The following is a 14373-nucleotide window of genomic DNA, read 5'->3' on the forward strand; positions in this document are numbered from 1 at the left end:
CTGTGGTATGACAGACACACAAGATTAAGGCAACACAGGAGGACAATAATACCAGTCAGAAATTGTACCTGGCAAAATAAAGCAATAGTTAAAAGAAAGGAGATTTCAGTGAAGCAGCTACATAGTCCTCGAAATGGTTTTACACAAGTGAAACTGCTGGTGAAATTCTACCATGCGTTGCTTGTTCTTTAAAATTTAATTTAGATTTAGGAATCAAGGAGTTTATTTCCTTTTTTTTTATTATTAATTTAAAAATAAAAATCAATTTTCACAACTGTTCAAGTGCCAGTTGCCATTGCTTGTGTCATTAGTAAAAAATAATGCTTGCACTCAGATATTAACTCTATGCAACCTTTGTGCAAATACAAGCAGTCTTAAAAAAAAACAAAATAAAAAGTGGTTGCATATCTATCCTGAGGCAGGAATCAAAAACAAAGAGAAAAGCAGTAGTATAAAATTCTTTTCATGACTAACTACTAAGAGGCCTTTCTTTGCTCTACTAAACAACTGGTCAGATTCACTCAAAAAATACCTGTGTATCAGTACTTGGGGGTTTAATTAATGAACTAATCGAAAACAACACATTTCTATACTTAACTGCAAAATGTTCTGGGATCCTTTGGGAAAAAACAACTTGACATGAAAGAACTTACAGAGGGATTGTTTTGAACCTCATAACCTATTGAGTACCAATTCTGACATATAAATGTTCTTAAAAAGATAATATTATTTAGATTTTAAAACTGTCTTGAATAGTCTAGACAAAGCTTAAAATGGAAATTGTTCTTAAAACTCCATCACAAACTGACAGTACTCCATTTCAAGAACATTTGATATAAAACTTCTTATTTTTTAGGTTTATAAGTTTTGAGAAACACAATCCCCACCTGTTCCACATCACAGTGCATGAGAAAGAAATGCCTAATGAATCCACTTAGCTGAAGCCTCTACTTTCATCATTTGCTCAGTGTATAAATTTCATTTTTTTGAGGTAAGAACAATATGGAGGAACAGGAAGTAAATCAAACACAGCAAACATTACCTGTTTTCTGATGCTGCTGCAAGGTTTTCCTTGTCTCTGTGAAAGGAGGGGATACAGTATGAAATAAATGCAATTGCCAGCAACGGCAGAAGACCCCCACCCAAAACAACCAGGGCAGAAGAACGTGGGCTGGGGAGAAATGTTTGGTTGCAAAAAGCATCCTAGAGTGGTTGCTCATAAATATAGCTGTGAGAAACCTCTTCAGCTTTCCAGGTGAAACCACCAGATATACAAGTTTGCTGTATGCCTCTTATCAGTTGCAAACAACTTTGTTTCAATAATAAAAGGAAAATTAATGGTTAGAAATGAGACATTGTATGTGTGTATACAATTTCAGGAATAAGTTTGACTTTAGTAAGTTTCCTTTCAAAAAAGAATTCAATAATATTCCAGCAGAACATACTTGGATGCCAAATCCAAGCAGTGAAAATAATCAGAATTGGGCAGTCCTCATGGACCTGATATTTTGAAGTGCTAAGCAGTTAAATGGTTAACAAAGACTTACACAAAAAGGATTTCTTATGCCTGGTATCACCTAAACATTCCCCGCCCTATCCAAATACTAGTTTTCTCAACCTAAATTGGATTAGAAACAATTCCTTCAACTGGAAATCATTCCTTTGTTGAGGTGAGGATTAAGTCAGCCTCGGTTTCACTGATAGAGAACTGGGCTGTTATTCTGTAAACACACATACACACTTAAAAAATAACTGATCTGTTTAAATGCAATTGTTTATCTGTAAGAAGTTAAGACACAAATAATGTCATAAAGAATAGAATTCATGAGCCTTAAACACCTAAGTTTGAAATCCAGTTAGTTAAGTAATTGAGATAGTCTCTCTATTTAGCAATTAAATGGGTGATTGTATCCCTTCCTATTTAAGGAATTGTGCTGAAATTTCAACAGGTTTAAAGCTGAAATATGCCAAATGAGAACATTTTTCTTAAGTGGCATGTAAAATTACAAACCACAAAAGCAAATTGTCCTCATTTACCCAGCTGAACCTTCTTCCTGAAGCATCCTTTGAAAGCAAAAAAGGAATACACGCATTTCTTTATATGGATTTGCTGGGCTCCAATCATTAACTTACATTATGTTTGGAAGACTATTCTTAATATTTTCCACATTATTATCAGTATTGTGCTTATGTACTTATACATTTACACGTATACATACAGTCACATATTCTTTCCTTAGTTCAGTTCCAATAAAGTTATAAAAACCAATCCAGTTAAGATCAGCAAAGGCTTGGGCATAGGTGCTCTCTATGAATTTTTAAAACCTCTAACTAAAATGTAGCCCTAAAATATATGAATTGAAGCCAGATTTTGAAACCCAGAAGTTGGGAAACACCCCTCAGATGTGTCTGTCTGAATAAGATGTTCCTGTGGTCAGAAGAGCCTGCCTTGAACAGAAATGCCCCAATGATGGCTCACCACTCTGAAGCAATGAGAAACCAAACACTGTCTTTATGGTAACCAAGCTGTGAGTTCACTGCAATGCCAGCTATGAAACAAGGTGCAGGAGGATGGATTAGAAACTGTGCAGGTGTGGGAAATGTTAATTTACCAAGAGCCATAATCATGCAACAGTGTTAAAGGACACAGTCAGGGCCTGGGAACAAAACACACTACTATTTATCTCCAGTGTTGCCAAATGCTCTCTGAGAAATTACAGCCAAGACCAAAAGGCAGGCAGTTGGGGTCAGGCTGAAGCAGTGCTAAGCCTCTGTTGTTACAATTAATCTGATCCTAACTTTTCTGCTCCAATAGCTGTGGCTACACTAAACAAGGCAAAAAGAAAGTCACTTGACTCAAGGTCACTTTGAGGTCGGTATTTCACAAAAGCTTTTTCCCCAAGTGTACAACGTTGGATAATGTTGAGTGATGATGGCAGGGGAGTTGTGAAGGTTAAAACAGAGAGAAGTATAGTAAAAATACTTCCACAGAATAAAACAAAAAGGTAGAGAGTAAAGGGGAAAATGAGTTCAAAGGCACATAATACTTCTTCATGGTTTTGCTTCCAGGACCTATTTCTCTTCCCAGTCAATAGGAGTAATTCCCATTTGGCTACCAAGAAGAAAGGCTCAAGATCAGATGTGCCTCTGACTAACAATACTTGCATTTTAAGGAACCGACAATTGGATTTCTGGCCTTTACAATCAAAACATTTTTTGCTAACTAAATGCAGAAATAACTTTACTTTTGAGCCAAATACATCCTTCGGGCAGGCTTAGTAAAGTTAATACATTCACAACATGAAAGAATTTGGCTCAGAATACTATGACTTGTTTGTATCTCTGTCTACACAGGCTGCTGCAATAACTGACAGTACTGAAGAATAGTTTTGAGCTATCTGGGAGAGATTTAAAATTACTGTGGGGGATTTCTTTTTCTGTCTGCAGTTGTTTTTAGTCCCCACTGAAATGGCTTTTGATAGAAGGGCCTCAGTCAATGACTGTTCTGAGAGAACAGTGCAACTCCCACAGATTTCATTAAATGTTGGACCTGTATTTCAAACAAGACCTATCTATGCAATATACTGTCTTCCCAATTCCACAGTATATTATACAGTGGAAATTATGAAATATTTTCTTCTCACAAAACATGCTACATGATATAGTGCTAAAGGCAGAGTGAAATGATAGAAATAGTGTCTTTCCCTCCCACACAGCAACAAGAATTACAATAGTTTGAGCAACAGAAATCAAAATTCATTTGCAAGCCAAGCTTGTGTGTGCTATTGGACCCTAAAAATAGCCTGGAGAATCTTCAGAATTTTCAATAAATGAGTATGTTAAATCTGAACTGTATGTACAGGACAATGGAATGCTTTCCCATTCTACTTTATTTTTGGGAACCAATGCAAAAGATTCCCAAACATGTACATGTAGCAGGCAAGCTGAACTGTGGAGGTGGTGCACCTTCCATCTACCTTCTTCTTAGATAGTAACAGATCTAGACTCTCTCTCTTGAAACGCTCTTCTCTATTCCCCTAAAATGTGGAGACAGAATCATGTGATGTGCCATATGGTCCTTCAACTACTCTTTCAGTACTGAAGCAAAAAGTGAATATTCTAATCGAGTTTTTACTCTCAAATAGAGACTCTCGTGGAGCAAGACTATTTTTCTAATTTTACAAATGAGAGACTAGAACTTAATAGATTTGTTCATGGTCTAAAAGAAAGTTCACAGCAGTGTAAAGAACTGAAATAAGTTCTCCCAAACCCCAGCTGAGTATTTAAAATATCAGTTCACTCTCTTTAATGAGATATTATAGATTTTAAAATAAATACATATGTTCAGTTGATCAGTATTTTACTGTATTGAAAACCCAATACAGTCTTCTACCGAGTCTGACAGATATACAATCTTTTTTCAAAGGGGAAATAATCACACAGATTATTAGAGTCTATATTTATTGAAATTAAATTTTTTTAGTAGTATAGTGTGGATTTGCAGGACTAATCAGGCTTATAACTTTCATCCTAGCATGTACTTATATTTATATAAGCATATTTGACTACAAATAAAATTTCCTTTTAAGAAGTAAAACTAAGAAAGCAATTTAAAATAAATTGTTATAGGGAGTAAAGTTGTGTGAAAGCTATTTTATAATTGCCTTCCAAACATTTTTTGTCTTGAAGGCATGAGACACTGACACTGCTGGAAACTGGACACTGAGCTAGACTAACTGCTGCTCTGATCCAGTCAGGCTATTTCTACCTTTCTGTATTTGCAGCTGAGAATTTTTCCATGGTCAGATGACTATTGAGGTTGCTTGCTTTTTTTTTCCCTCTGTGCTATATTTCTGTTATTTTAACGAAGACACCAGAAGACAAACAAAGAAATGACAGGCAGTTAACTAGAGAGGACAGAAGATGACTATCATGCTGGTTTAGTTAACACTTCAGCTTTGGATCACAAAAAGGGGTAGAAGAGCTAGTCTCTCTTTTTCAGCCACTGTAGTTAAGAATGTGAGCAGCCCACGCCAAAACAGTTGCAATATATCCTACTATGTTTGCTTTCCAAAACAGGGAAATACTTTTCTCACAGGGGTTTCCTGGTTTGTGCAGACAGTGCCACAGAATAGGAAAAGCATTATTATAGATTCAGAGGAAAACAACCAGCAGCTGATTCTCAACACATAGTATGGAACTCAAGAGAAGCAGCTCACTAAGATCCAAGCCAATCCCTCCTATGAATGCATTTTAGTGGCAGCTGCAGGTTTGCTGTTAAATGTAACAGCCACAGAATAAATGCAGCTGGACATACAGTAGCATTAGTGTTGGGGAAAGGTAAGGTAACTCTTGCCCAAGGTTTACATTGTGATATTTGGCATATGAACTCCAATTTTAAATTTTCTTATTGGTAAATACATCACTTTAGTAAGAACAAAGACTGCAAAATTCTGAGCATGTGTAGCAATTGGAGCTGGGATTTAATTCAGATAATTATTCCCTATCTTGGCCTTAAGTGTGCAATTTGATTTGATGGAATGTTTCCCTGTAGCTTTCTATATAGCCCCATAGCAAGATGGGGCTGCCACCAGGCACCTGAGCACAGGATCCAAACTCTCAGTCTGTGTTCCTGACCACTACAGACAAAACCAATGCACAACAAGTTTGGGGTCTGTATGCCAGGAAGCTATTCCCCTCTCACTGAAATGTTCTTTCTCTTCGTGACTTCACTTTTCTCCAGTGAAGCTGAGGAAAGAACAAGAACTCAGAGGTTTGACTTTCAGGGGGCTGTTTTTCAGACCTACTTTTTAATTTGTGAAAATTTTTCAGACCTACTTTTTAATTTGTGAAAATTCATTTTTCCTCTACATGGCATTAAGTTAAGTTTGAAGTTGTCCCTGAAACCCAGCAATGTGTCTGTGCTGTTCAGTTTCTGAATCAAATAACTGAGTGGTATGAATTAGAACTGTTGTCATTTTTTCAGAATGTATATTGAATTGTATTTCATAAGCTCTCTCAAGGATTTTCTTACCTTCCTTCTCTCTCATCTGTAATCACATAACATTCTGGGTCAGCTACAATGAAAATGCTTACATGGAAATGAACTATTAGGAAGTTATTAGTATTTAGGGTAATTTTGCTGACATTAATGCAATTTAGAAGCAGAATAAAAGGAAGCAGTGCCAGTGCTGTGCTCCAGCTCACCCTAAGCAAAGCTGTGAGCCAGGCTGATGATCCACAGACCCCAGCTGAGTGCCTGTGAGTTACAATGCTTGTTTGAAAACCTGCTGCATGTTAGAACTGCTTTTCCCTTTTTGGACTGGGCAGTCAGAGACAAAGGCAGCACTGGTGTCTTGGTTAGCCACCTGCATCAGCTGAAGGATGCACATTAAAATTTTAAAGGCTGCACAGTAGAAATGAAAGTTAATGCTCAGTTCTGATCGTGCAAAAGTTACATTGTGGACAGGAACGTGCAGGAAACTGAGTTGGTAAAGATAAGATGCTACATATAGGCCAGTACACCCACACCCAAAGTTTAATTTCAGCTTTAACAGGCTCTGTTAGCTTATGCATTACTTTCTTTATGAACTGTTCTGAGAAAAGTTTCATGGTATTTTCTAATTGTATTTGGAGGCGTCACTCTTTCAATTTTAAGTGGGTACATTCAAGTGGATACACTGTACCTTACACTGTCTTTGACCAATTTATTCTACAGGGAACTGACTTGGAAACAAGGGATTTACAATGCCCAAATAATTTTCTTTTCCCATAGAACTTCCAGGAGTATTTAGAGGAAGAAAGACTTTATATTTGATCAGTTTTCTCTTCTGATTTCACTCAGGATTCCATGGAGAGAATTGAGTTATTTCACTGTTCCTACACTTTTGTCACTCTTCAGGTGTTAAAAGGTAAGCAGGGATTAGAAGATATTAAATTGACGTGCTTATTATTTTTTATCATGTTCCTTAAGTGGGAAATCTACCTAGAGAAGTCTGCTTTATTTCATAAGCTGTTGTGGAAAGATAGGCCATGCCTTTCAAAAGTAGCAATTCTGGTAATTTGAGCAGCAGATAGGAGGTTTTTGGCAATTGGGCAGATCAGCAATGCTAATCACTGGAAATTTTGGCCAACCACGGAAGGAAATCAAGATGCCTTAGCTTGTCTTAGTGGTGTCAGATGGCTTTGATTAACAGCCATGGAACAAGGATGCTATTGTGCTTGAGAGCAAATTTTAGTCAATTAATTTTCCTGCAGAAAGTTGTCAACTAAAGGCAAACTGATTAAAGAAAGTAATTATCTAGTAATACCATGCACCATACCAAAATTCTGGCTTTTTAACTTTGCAAACTCAAATTTGTGTAAGGATCCATTTCAGTTTCTGATATATATAATGGTAATCTCAGTCACTGAAGCTCATGGTAGACACAGGTAAAGAAGCCACAACATCAACTTAGCTCCTGTGGGAACCAGAGTGCACAAGTGAAAAATTTGTGTCACTTCTTCTGCCCCGAGGAAGGCTTCAGGAAACTCTGTGATGTGCAAGAGTTGGACCTTTCAAAAGTGAAAAAGTAGTCCCAGAAATACTTGTTCCTTGCTCTAGAAGATATACTCCACCCAGTTGTGCATAATGAGAGAGAAACTGCAATGAAGTGACCTCTGTATTACTTAGCAAAAACATACTGTCCTTCGTGTGCAGGCAGGCATGAGGAGAGGGAGGCAAGGGAAGGAGCCACAGAACCTTCCTCCTTTTGTCATTTTGTCATGCATGAAAGGATCAGAGGTCAAGCTGTCATACCCGCTCTCCTAAAGCCACACTGCAGCCATGTCCCATCAGCACACACTGCATGCAGTCAATGCCTCTGCTGCAAACTGAGCACTGCAGGAGGTCAGGGGGGCTGCTTGAGCAGAAGGCAGGGCAGCAGGATTCAGGAAACAGGTTAGTTTAGATCAAACAGCCTTGTACCACAGCAGAAAAGGAGCATGTCCCTGTGCCATAACCAGACAAGCAGATTTACCTGGAAGGCCTTTTGGTTTTGATTTCCTATGGGCATCAGCTTTGCTGTGTCTTCATTAAATGCTTATAAGACTATGCTTTACTGGCAATATTGGGGAGGGCAGGGGGTGCATATGACTACCCACATCCTGTGTTTTACTTTATTTTTGGCATGGAGGTTATTTAGAAGACAGTATTGTCACCAACAATTGCTCCCTGCTCAGCAGAGCAATCACAGGTCAAAATATATTCAGCATGGGGCAGATACACCTGCCTATCATCAGTGCTGGTTTAAAGAACTACATGACTCATCAACTCTACAATCAGAAACCTATTTTAAGCCTCACTGCCATTAATTGTGACTGATTTTCCTGTGTGAAAGAGCAGACTTCTCCAAGTCTGGGAGAAGGAAACACTGCAAGATGGGGCTGGTCACTCAGAAGTCACATAGAGGGAGATGAGCCTGAACATACTAAAATATAATAGGCTAGGCTTGCCCTTTCACTAGAACAGAGCTACTGTTTTTTTCAAAGCGTTAATGCTTTTTTATCAGGCCCAGGTTTGTTCCTGTCACTAGCACTGATATGCAGCAGAGTGAAAAATCCAGACCAATTTCTCGCCTTACAGACAAACTCTGCCTTCTCCTCAGGAAGCAAAAACAAGGCCTCTTCAGAGCTATACAAAAAAAACCGATCCATAACATTCACTTTCTGGACTTGAAGATCACCATGACAACATAAAGGAAGATTTTTGAGGACTAAAAGTTAGAGGAATTACTAGTCTAAATATAAAAAAGAAGTGACATAGAAATACTTGATTGACAATTTTAACACAAAAAGTCCATCACTTGTGAGATGTTTTAAAAGGGACTGGACTAAGCAGTTGAAATATGCTGCAGTAAAAATCTTGCTGTAAGGATTAATGAAGGCACCTTCACAAAAGGTCTTTAACATTGCAGCAGTTCTGAAAGCTAACAGATATTCAAGATCTTTTCCTATTGCTTTTTCCCCCCTGTAACTGCATAAAGAATTGACATTCTACAAGTTTGGAGAATGTTAGATTCCATTTTGTATCCTACAGAAAAAAGGATTAAAAATATTGCCCTACATGATTACATAGTCTATATGCACTGAATTTATAACATTAAAACCAGTGAAGCAGAGCTAGGGGAAGGGATTCCTTAATTATATGTCCATTAATTTCATATCTGATAAAATTATTATTAGAAAATACCTTTCAAAATAACATTAAATGTAAACTAAATGGAGAAAATGTAAATTAAAAATGTAAATTAAATGGAAATATAATCTAGACATTTTCATTCTAACACATGCATTAGAACTCTTGGAAATGAGTAGTATCTGTATTATATTCATAAAACATTAAGGGTGCGCAACTGTTATTACCATGAAGAGACTGTATTACTACTTATTCATAAAAACATCTAATTTGGTTGAAAATTAGAACTGGAAGACTATTTTACTTAGGTACATTTTATGTTTATGGAAAAAAAAAATCTTAATTGCCTATTGATATTTTAAATTCTATCAAAATTTCCCACACATAAGTAAAATTCACCACCACTTTGGTTCACCAAAGGTTGCTTCTGGCAACAATCAGGAAAAGTTAAAATGTTGCTCTTATTTCATGCAGTGATGCTGATTTACCACAGGTACTAATAAGATGGCGTGATCAGAATGTGTTTGTGCTCCCATAGGGAAAATATAAATCCATGTTCTGAATTAAGTAGCATGTCCTGAAGTGGTCTGATATTTAGCTAAGAAAAGTGAAATGCATTTTAAAAGGAATTAGTGCTTACATACTCTTAAGTAATACTGAAGAATTAGGTTTTTTTATATATGTATAATAATTCTTTAAACACTTCAGTATTTGGTTGATTCATACAAAATTCTCCATGAACTTCTCCTTATTTCACACAGAAAAAAATGGGAGTTTGAATGAACTTGGTTCTTGTACGAACTGCTGAGACAAATTTGGAAGCAGCAAAAGGTGTAATAGTTTCAATCTGATCTCATGCACTAATCCCTTTGATTGGAATTACTGCTACCAGATAAAGGTACCTAACTCAACTGCTTTGTCAGGTTTATTCCAATTCAAACAACTTACAGGTCAATAATAATTACTGCTAATAATGGAAAGCTTTTTGACCAAATTTTATATTTGGGAAAGAAAAATTCTCCTTCTTTCAATAATCACTTGAAGCAGCTATTGTTTTAAACCAGAATAAAGTACTGTGTAAAACAGGCACATAGTTATTTTAGTTTTAAAACCTTTTATTTCAGATAAACCATGCTGCTATATACAGAAAAAAATGTAAGTCAAAGCAAGAGCAATACAGAATGGGCAACATATTCCTTAAAACTTACAAGATGCTTTTAAAAGCTTCAGTGCACCAGCAGTATGATATACTCTTCTCACTCCTAAATCACCTCTAGCAAAATGTCATTTCCTTGCAGATCCTGAGCAACCTCAGGTACCTCTCTTTCATATAATGATAAATTAAAGTTCCCAACACAAAACTTACAGCAATGGTTTCAGTAAATGACTTTTGCCAGTATAATATATTGAAATATAACTTCACATTGCTAATATCTTATTTCAAACAGCATCATTCAACTATGCAAACTAAGTGTGTTATACATTTAGCAAAGTCGAGGCCAATCAGTTTTCCTTTTCAACTTTCTTTCTCCTACTTCATTATCTTTACATCAGTAAAACTCAGTGAAAATCTTATTCTTTTTCCTCCTAAAGAAATACTGTCAATAACTTCCCTCTCGTTTTCTTCTAGAATTAAAGTCAAGAGACTACAATAGTGACATTTTGCTGTATACTGAAGTTTGAGATAATAAAGGAAAAAAAAGCTAAACTACTTTATCATGAAGAACATGTCTTGGGTTGTATCATGATTTCACCTTTGGTGACAATGAATGGCTAACAGGCTAACAGCAGAAACTTAGTGCCTAGCAGTACATCTTTGCACAAGTGGCAGGCTCAGTCTCTAAGTCAGGCCAGCAGTTAATGTGTTACTGGGACTCTCTGTGTTTGCCCCCTGACTGGGGGCGTTTAGCTTTTAACATTAAGGAGCTGCGCGGACAGGCCGTGATGCCAGTTGCGCAATTTGGCAAAGCGTGGGCTGTTACGTTCCGTTTCAAACCTCTCCCTGTGGCATGAGGAAAGAGAGTGACAGAGACAGAGAGAGACACACATACACAGAAGAAAGAAAGGAGGGAGAAAGAAAGGTGTTAGGGACCATGGCTACCACTTCCCTGCCTTACAACTAGGGCAGTGGCAATTTATTTGGATTTTTTCCTCAGCTTTCAAATCAGCATAGTGAAGGCTGGGTGATGCTTTTTGGACCATGTGTGAAAGGTTTTGCAATGGTTTATTTCTGAGAAGTAACTTGATATAACTTCTTATTCTTTGACTTGTGCTTGGTATTACAGGGCTGCTTTTGCTAGAAATGCAGTGTAATCCCATTGTTTTCCTCCCAGCAGTTTCTCTTGGCTTCTCCCTCCCTCTCACACAACAGAGGAGTCAGTGAAAGTTAACTCATACAAGTGCAAAATGAATGCAAATTATTCTCCATTCTCTAACACTTAGGTCAGCCCATATATAACCTGCTGTCCTTCCTGCAAGGACCACCAACCCCAGGTTTCAGCAGTACTTTTCTATAGCTTCCTCAAAATTAGTGAGTATTAGTGTTGACATTTTGCATAGATATTTCTGGTCATTTGTGTCACAAAGCAGAACAACAGGGGATTTTCAAAGCAGAGTCCTGTGAAGTATTGGCCACCTCCTGCCACCCCTGACTGTGGACTGGAGTGCTCAAGCCATGCTCAGCACCTCTCAGGGTTTAATCTTTTCTAGATGCTCTACAGTTTAAATTCAGCTTTTGTACATAAAAAGGGGAAGAAGGAAGATGTGAGATGATAGCACGGTCAAGGAGAAGTATATCAAACAGAATGAAAAAGAAAATGTTATTTGCAAAACTTTTTGCAGTCATTGCAAACAAGGTAATTTTTTCCACATGATTTACACTCAAATCACAAGACAATTAATGATGTTAATGCAGTGGAACTTGAGAGTGAAACCAGCCAAACAGAAAGGAGCAGACTGGGCTGGTTTTACTCCTCACGCTGATGAAAGCACAAAACAATAAACAGAGTAAATGCCAACAAATTCACTGATATTTCTAAATCTTTTGTGCTTAATAACACAGTGCCATGCAAGTAACAGTCCTAAAGGAGTCTTGATATATGCCTTCTCAAACTATTTTTTGTGCTTTTAGGTAATTAAGAGATATAAAGTACTTCTAGCTGAAACTTTCCAATGGCATTTTTTTTCCAGCTACACCAGAATATACTAGCTTCAGTGGGTCTGACATATAATTTAAGAACTCCCTTACCGCTTTGAAGATATTACCCCTCCATTCAAGGAAAAGGTATTCAGAAACATCTGTCTGGCTTGAAATGGATCCCATCTCCCCAGAAAATAGTCCACAACAATCATCACACCAGCAATGAAAAGTTTTCATAGCAGGTTATACTTTTATGTGTGCCTTCAAAATAGCAGCAGCATGAGCAAAGGATAGTCATGCAACACACTCATTAATATTAAATGACAGGAATGTTCTGCCACCCAAAAATTCCCAGGTTTATGGTTTTTTTTGAACATATGCCATGAAGTTGGAAGCAGCAATCTAAAAGTGACTATTTTTATGTAAAACAGTTCTGCCAAAAATAAGCTACATCTTTCTTCCCTCCACTCCTAAGTGTTTGGAAGAAACCTGATCACCATTCCATGCAAGTCCTGCTGGCTACACTGAGGAGCTGACACAAAGAGACAAGAGAAAGCACCAAGAGATTGCTCACAGCCTGCCTGAGGCCACAATGATGGATGCCTGCACAGCCAGGGCCCTGCTGCCAAATCCCCAGTGGAATGTGTCCAATGTTTGATGTGGGTATCAAGCACCCAGATGGTGCCAGCACGTCAGTGGGGTAGGAAGGAGACCCCATTTCATTCCTTGCACCAGAGCTTACACCAGTTGCACTGTACCTGTGTAACTACCTACATGCTCCCTTATGCCTCTACCATCAATGCACACCTTAAACCTGTTCAATTGTGCCTAAACATAACCAGAAGCATCCTTGGGCAAGAATAGAACAACACAGCGATACCTAAAGACTGCAGAAAATGTGCAAAACAAAGTGGATGTAGTCATGTACTTGGAATTACACTGGATAGAATGTGCAATTTACATGTGCTGATGTGTTATCAGGTAATTATTGTCAACATATCTCATACCATGTAAAGTTTCCACTATTTTGTATTTTCCAAAGCCACAGATTACACATAGAGAGATTATTTCTTTAAAACCACATATTACTCTCAGATATGAATGGGGCACTGTTAAGTTCAGCACAATACTTTAAATCCCATCATAATAAGGATTTGGATGTGTGCTATTACATCAAAACAGATAATGCACAATACATGTAATGAGAATGAGGCTTGCATATTTGAGGGAAGAAATAAATCCCTGAGGGCTATAATGTCAAGCCTGATGTTCAGGCACCCAGCCATGAACTTGGGTGAACTGTAGTGGAGGGCTTATAGCAAACACCAACTGAAAGCATTCTTGTATTCTCACAGGGAAGACAGCAGATCTCTTTCTCACTGATCCAACATTTGTAACCTGCACTGTGATCAAAAGCTCAGAACCTTTAAAGAACCCACAGGGCAGTAAAATATACAATAGAAAAAGAAGGGGTGGATTGAGTACCAAACACATCACAAACCCAGCTGGTGGCTTAGAGCAGCTAAAGTGAAACAGGGATCTGAGGTATGCAAACAGAAACTAAGGATTGCATGCAGAATGCTACTGATTTAACGGCAGTTTTTAAGCTCAACATAATAATATTTAATATATCTATTTCCTGGCTATGCAGGATGATGATAAATCTTTAATTCCATATTATATCTCTGAACATATTGTCTTTTTCAGTGTTTTTGATACATCATATGAAACAAATACATTTATCCATTAGCAAAAGCAGTCCTGTGCTTCCATATTCTACAAATTTAGGTCATATTTATTCCAAACAAGACATAAACCAATGACTATGGGTATGAATGGAAACAACTCCTTTACTGTATCATTTACAGAGAATCAAATGTCAATCAGAGGGTAATCCAAATAAATTGCTCACAGATTTTAGTGCTATCACAACATTACATATTTTTATCCACTTACACATTCAAATAGTTACATAGGGCTTGGAACTCATCACATTCACACACCCAGTAAAGTACAGGAAAGTTGCATGAGCAGAAAGCTTTCAGATTTGAACACAGAC

The 14373-nt window shown here is 37.4% G+C and overlaps 1 protein-coding gene across 6 annotated transcripts in view; it reads right to left on the minus strand.

The window, feature by feature from the left end:
* LDB3 (LIM domain binding 3) overlaps positions 1 to 14373 on the minus strand; it is a 116226-nt gene that overhangs the window by 28920 nt on the left and 72933 nt on the right. For 5 of the 6 annotated variants that reach the window (XM_053984412.1, XM_053984413.1, XM_053984410.1 and 2 more), the window contains one exon: positions 1043 to 1078. In XM_053984412.1, the coding sequence (XP_053840387.1) occupies positions 1043 to 1078 (36 nt within the window). Of the gene's footprint in view, positions 1 to 1042; positions 1079 to 10293; positions 11178 to 14373 lie in introns of those variants that run through there. The other variant, XM_053984414.1, reaches the window with a different exon arrangement.

This window comes from Vidua macroura, chromosome 8 (assembly GCF_024509145.1).
Source record: "Vidua macroura isolate BioBank_ID:100142 chromosome 8, ASM2450914v1, whole genome shotgun sequence".
NCBI lineage: Eukaryota > Metazoa > Chordata > Aves > Passeriformes > Viduidae > Vidua > Vidua macroura.